This window comes from Bombina bombina, chromosome 9, assembly GCF_027579735.1.
Source record: "Bombina bombina isolate aBomBom1 chromosome 9, aBomBom1.pri, whole genome shotgun sequence".
Lineage (NCBI taxonomy): Eukaryota > Metazoa > Chordata > Amphibia > Anura > Bombinatoridae > Bombina > Bombina bombina.
The window spans coordinates 290,766,450-290,772,805 of NC_069507.1; the positions used below are offsets into that span (position 1 = coordinate 290,766,450).

At 43.9% G+C, this 6,356-nt stretch overlaps 1 protein-coding gene across 1 annotated transcript in view; it reads left to right on the forward strand.

Annotated features, from left to right (window-relative positions):
* Positions 1–3,921, forward strand: part of NCAPD2 (non-SMC condensin I complex subunit D2) — a 185,691-nt gene extending 181,770 nt beyond the window's left edge. The window contains exons 16-17 of the mRNA XM_053692853.1: positions 3,622–3,706; positions 3,784–3,921. Coding sequence (XP_053548828.1) covers positions 3,622–3,706; positions 3,784–3,921 — 223 coding nt within the window. The remainder of the gene's footprint in view (positions 1–3,621; positions 3,707–3,783) is intronic.
* Positions 3,922–6,356: the final 2,435 nt, after the last annotated feature.

Below are 6,356 nucleotides of genomic sequence, written 5' to 3' on the forward strand. Positions count from 1 at the left end.
CTCCCTTCAAGTTATCAAACTGGGAGCCAAGATTTCAGGTTTTTCTTTTCTGGCCCGCAGAGCCTATGGTTGAAGTCTTGGTCTGCGGATGTGTCCTCTAAGTCTAAGCTTCTAGCTATTCCTTACAAGGGGAAGACCTTGTTTGGACCTGGGCTAATGGAAGTTATCTCTATTACAGGAGGTAAGGGTCATCTTCTCCCTCAGGTAAGAGAAACAAGCAGAAAGGATGAGAGTAATTTTCGTTCCTTTCGAAATTTTAAGGGAAATTCTTCCTCCTCTAAGCAGGAACAATCTAAACCTGCATGGAGACCCAACCAGTCTTGTAATAAGGGAAAACAATCCAAGCAGCCGGCTATTGAATCCAAGACAGCATGAAGGGCATGCCCCCGATCCGGGACCGTATCTGGTATGGGGCAAACTTTCCTTCTTAGCTCAGGCTTGGGTTCGGGATGTTCAGGATCCCTGGGCAATAGAAATAGTGTCCCAGAGATACAAACTAGAGTTCAAAAGTTTTCCTCCCAGAGGCAGGTTTCTACTTTCAAGATTATCTGCAGACCAGACAAAAAGGCGTTTTTACACTGCGTAAGAGACCTCTCCGTCCTGGGAGTGATTGTTCCCGTTCCAGTACAGGAACAGGGTCAGGGTTTTTATTCCAATCTGTGGTTCCCAAAATTTTAGATCTCAAGAGTCTAAACAAATTTCTCAGGGTACTGTCCTTTAAGATGGAAACTATTTGTTCCATTCTTCCCTTGATCCAGGAGGGTCAATTTATGACCACAGTGGATTTAAAGGATGCGTACCTACATGTTCCTATTCACACGGATCATCACAAGTTCCTAAGGATTGCCTTCCTGGACAAACATTTCCAGTTCGTGGCTCTTCCTTTCGGTCTGGCCACAGCTCCCAGAGTTTTCACAAAGGTTCTGGGATCACTGTTGGCGGTGCTTCCGTCATGGGGCATTACAGTGGCGCCCTATCTGGACGACATCCTAGTCCAGGCACCATCCTTTCAATAAGCGAGATCCCACACCGACATGGTGTTATCTTTTCTGCAATCTCAACTTTCTTCGGAACCATAATAGATTCCCTGTCTATGAAGATTTTTCTGACAGAAGTCAGGAAATCAAAGATTATCGATACTTGCCTAGTCTTTCAGTCCACTCCTCGGCCGTCAGTGGCTCAGTGCATAGAAGTAATTGGGCTGATGGTGGCAGCAATGGACATCATTCCGTTTGCTCAGTTCCACCTCAGACCTCTGCAGTTAGGCATGCTCAGGCAATGGAACAGAGATTGTGCGGACTTGTCTCCTTGAATACTTCTGGAGCAGGAGACAAGGGATTCTCTGCAATGGTGGTTGTCTCTGAATCACCTCTCCCTGGGAACTTGCTTTCGCTGACCATCTTGGGTGATTGTGACAACAGATGCCAGCCTTCTAGGGTGGGGAGCAGTCTGGGGCTCCCTAAAAGTTGAGTGAGTTTGGACTCAGTCTGTTCTTCATATAAACATTCTGGAGCTGAGAGCGATCTTCAATGCTCTTCTGGCCTGGCCCCAGTTGGCCTTAATCCGGTTTATCAGGTTCCAGTTGGACAATATAACTTCAGTGGCTTACATCAATCAGGGAGGAACGAGGAGTTCCTTAGCGATGACCGAGGTAGCCAAAATAATCCAGTGGGCTGAAGTCCACTCTTGCTGTCTGTTGGCGAACCACATCCCAGGGGTTGACAACTGGGAGGCGTATTTCCTAAGCAGGCAGACTTTTCATCCGGGGGAGTGGTACTCCATCCGGAAGTGTTTTCAAACCTGATTCTCAGGTGGGGTCAGCCGGAATTGGATCTCATGGCATCCCAACAGAATGCCAAGCTCCCGAGATACGGGTCGAGGTCCAGGGACCCCCAGGTGGAGCTGATGGATGCTCTGGCGGTCCCTTGGACCTTCGGTCTAGTATACCTATTTCATCAGTTTCCTCTTCTTCCTCGGGTTATTGCTCTAATCAAGCAGGAGAGGACATTGGTGATCCTCATTGCTCCGGCTTTGCCTTGCAGGATTTGGTATGCAGATCTGGTGGAGATGGCATCCCTGCCACCTTGGAGACTTCAGTTGAGGAAGGACCACCTAATTCAGGGTCCCTTTCTTCACCCAAATCTAGTTTCTCTGAAGCTGACTGCTTGGAGATTGAACGCTTAATTTTATCCAAGCAGGGGTTTTCTGACTCTGTCATAGAGACCATGATTCAGGCTTGTAAGCCTGTACCTAGAAAGATTTACCATATGATTTGGCGTAAATATCTCTATTGGTGCGAATCCAAGGGCTTCTCATGGAGTAGAGTTAGGATTCCTAGAATTGTGTCCTTTCTCCAAGAGGGTTTGAAGAAGGGATTGTCGACAAGTTCTTTAAAGGGTCAAATCTTGGCCCTATCTATTTTGTTACACAAACGTCTGGCGGATGTTCCAGATGTACAATCTTTTTGTTAGGCTTTGGTCAGAATCAGACCTGTCTTTTAACCAGTTACTCCTCCATGGAGTCTTAATTTAGTTCTCAAGGTTTTTCTAGGGTCTCCGTTTGAACCCATGCATTCCTTAGATATTAAGTTGTTATCTTGGATGGTTTTATTTCTTCTGCTCGGAGAATGTCTAAACTCTCGGCATTGCAGTATGAGTCTCCTTATCTTATTTTCCATTCAGATAAGGTAGTTTTACGTACTAAATTAGGATTCTTTCCTAAGGTTGTTTCTGATCGGAACATTAATCAGGAGATTGTTGTTCCTCCTTTGTGTCCTAATCCATCTTCTCAGAACAACACAATTTGGACGTGGTTCGTGCTATAAAGTTTTTTACCTGCAGGCAACTAAGAACTTTCGTCAGTCTTCTTTGTTTATGGTTTTCTCAGGAAAATGTAAGGGTCAGAAAGCTACGGCTACTTCTTTTTGGCTAAAGAGTATCATACGTTTTGCATATGAGCCTCCTGAGAGAGTTACGGCTCATTCCACGAGGGCTGTTGCTTCCTCATGGGCATTCAAAAATGACGCTTCTGTGGAACAGATTTGCAAGGCTGCAACTTGGTCTTCTCTTCACACTTTTTCAAAATTCTACACATTTGACACTTTTGCCTCGGCTGAGGCCGCTTTTGGGAGAAAGGTTCTTCAAGCAGTGGTGCCTTCCGTTTAGGTTCCTTGTCTTGTCCCTCCCGTATCATCTGTGTACTCTAGCTTGGGTATTGATTCCCAATAGTAATTAAGATGATCCGTGGACTCGTGTCATAAAAAAAAAGAAAATGTATGCTTACCTGATAAATGTATTTCTTTTTTGACACGATTAGTCCACGGCCCACCCTGTTTTTGAAAGACAGGTTGTTGGTTATTATAAACTTCAGACACCTCTGCACCTTGGTTTTTCCTTTCTTTCCTTAACTTTGGTCGAATGACTGGAGTGGGAGGGAAGGGAGGAGCTATTTAACAGCTCTGCTGTGGTACTCTTTGCTGCCTCCTGCTGACCAGGAGTTGAATATCCCATTAGTAATTAAGATGATCCGTGGACTCATCGTGTCAAAAAAGAGAAATACATTTTTAGGTAAGCATAAATTTTCTTTTATATCCAGGTCTTAATATTTTCTTTTTCTTCAAAGGTCGCAGGCTCAGGGTCTGATCTGCAGCTTGTCCCTTCTTATGGTTGACTCGTCTACGGCTCTTATCCAGTGCCTGGAGGAGATTGTGAGTATGGATCCCTCATGCTGATGCGCTTTTTTTTTTTGTCTAACCTGCCATATAACAAATTCTTCTGTGCTCAGGTTTCAGAGTTTGTGCAGAAAGGGGACATCACCCCTCAGGTGTTGCAGTTGCTGTGGGAGAAGTTCACTTTAAAGTCTCCTTGTTCTCCTTTGGAACGACAAGCATCTGTCATGCTGCTGGGCATGATGTCACGGTAAGCGCCAGTATGAAGACCACTTGCATCAGTCAAGCCCACTCCACTTCCTCCTTGCTAGAGTTTGATCTGTCTTTTTAAACCGTATTTAATATCTGATCTTTGGGTGTTTTTTGCTGTTTGGAGGGGATCTACTTGTGCTAATGGGTTTTGCCCTTTAGAGTAGGGGATCCGCTCATGTCCTGATGCTAAAGACCTTTTCTTTCTAATGACACGATGAGTCCACGGATCATCTAATTACTATTGGGAATATCACTTCTGCTCAGCAGGAGGCGGCAAAGAGCACCACAGCAAAGCTGTTAAATATCACCTCCCTTCCCTCCAACCCCAGTCATTCTCTTTGCCTATGTTAGAGCAAGGAAGTGGTAAAGTTAGGTGTTAGGAAAAAATTCTTTAAGCAAGATTTAATTTTTCAGCAGTGCAAGATTGTGCTGTTTTCTCTTACTTGGTGTATTCAGTCCATGGATTCATCCTTACTTGTGGGATATTCTCAATCCCTACAGGAAGTGGCAAAGAGAGCACACAGCAAAGCTGTCCATATAGCTCCCCTCAGGCTCCGCCCCCCCAGTCATTCTCTTTGCCGCTCTAACAAGTAGCATCTCCACGGGAGGGTAAAGAGTTTGTGGTGTTAGATTTGTAGTTTTTATTTCTTCAATCAAGAGTTTATTTTTAAATAGTGCCAGTTTGTACTATTTACTCTGAAGCAGAAAGTGATGAAGATTTCTGCTGAGAGGAAAAAGATTTTAGCATGTTGTAACTAAAATCCATTGCTGTTCCCACACAGGACTGTTCCCACACAGGACTGTTGAGTACCGGAGAACTTCAGTTGGGGGGAACAGTTTGCAGGCTTATACTGCTTAAGGTATGTTCAGTCATTTTTTCTAACAAGACTTGGTAGTGCTAGAAGACTGACAGAAATCCCATGAGGGAAGGTAAGCCATTTTCTGAGACACAGTATAGAATGATGGCTTCAGTTAAGGGCTTAAATACTGGTAGGCACTGTGATGGGCTAAATCGATTACTTTATTAAGGTAATCTTATATTTATTAAGCGTTTTAGACGTTGGAAACACTTTTTGGGGACTTTTTTTACACCTGGCATTTTGTAAGACAGCTAATCTGACTCAGAAAGGCCTCATAACTCTGGAGTAATGAAGGAGGGGGCCTCATTTTCGCGCCTCAATTGCGCAGTTGATTTGCAACACAGCTCCATGCTGCTTCATGTGCAGAGCCTTAAGAGTACAGGAGGACTTCAGGGAGGCTTAATTTACACCTGCAAATAACCCTAAAGGAAAAGGTAAAGCCACAGCAAAGACTGTGGCATCGTACTGTAGTGGGTTAAACCGGGTGTTTACTTCATTTTGCTCCAGTTTGGGCATTAAGGGGTTAATTGATTTGAAAATTTGTGTGCAATCATTTCAAAGCATTAGGATCATGTGGTGAAAATTTCATTAAGATCGGATGTTTTTTGATTTGGTAAAAAAGTGTGTGCTTTTTATTATTTAAAGAGACAGTAACATTTTTTTTCAAAAAGTTTTTTTCAATATTTTAGTGCTGTCTGAGTCTGTCAAACATGTCTGAGCCTTCAGATAGACCTTGTTCTTTATGTTCAAAAGCCATGGCAGTACCCCCATTGCATTTATGTTTAAAGTGTGCCAAAACATCTAAGCATTTTAAAGATCATCCAGTGACAATTAAAAATGCTGCCCAAGATGATTCCTTAACGGAGGGTAATGAGGATAGTCCTCCTTCCTCCCCCCACGTGTCTACACCAGTTACGCCCGCGCAAGCGATGCCTAGTACCTCTAGCGCATTGGCCCCTATTACTTTACAACAATTAAAAGCAGTAATGGATAATTCCCTTGCAGCATTTTTATCCAAACTGCCAGTTTTTCCAAGAAAGCGCGATAGCTCAGTTTTAAATAGAGGATGAGCAATTTGAAGCTTTGTATAATGTATCTGTAGTACCCTCACAAAACTCAGAGGTAGCAGTGAGGGAAGGTCTGTCTGAGGGAGAAATTTCTGACACAGGAAAAGTTTCTCAGCAGGCAGAGTCAGATTCCTTAGCGTTTAAATTTAAGCTGGAACACCTCCGCGTCCTGCTTAAGGAGGTTTTAGCTTCGCTGGATGATTGTGACCCCATGGTGGTCCCTGAAAAATTGTGTAAAATGGACAGATTTTTAGAGGTCCCTGTATACAGTGAGGCATTTCCGATCCCAAAGAGGGTGGTGGATATTGTGACTAAGGAGTGGGAGAGACCAGGTGTACCCTTTGTTCCCCCACCTATCTTTAAGAAAATGTTCCCCATAAATGACCCTAGGCGGGACGCGTGGCAGACGGTCCCTAAGGTAGAGGGGGCTGTTTCAACACTTGCTAAACGTACAACTATACCAATAGAGGACAGTTGTGCTTTCAAAGATCCTATGGATAAAAAATTGGA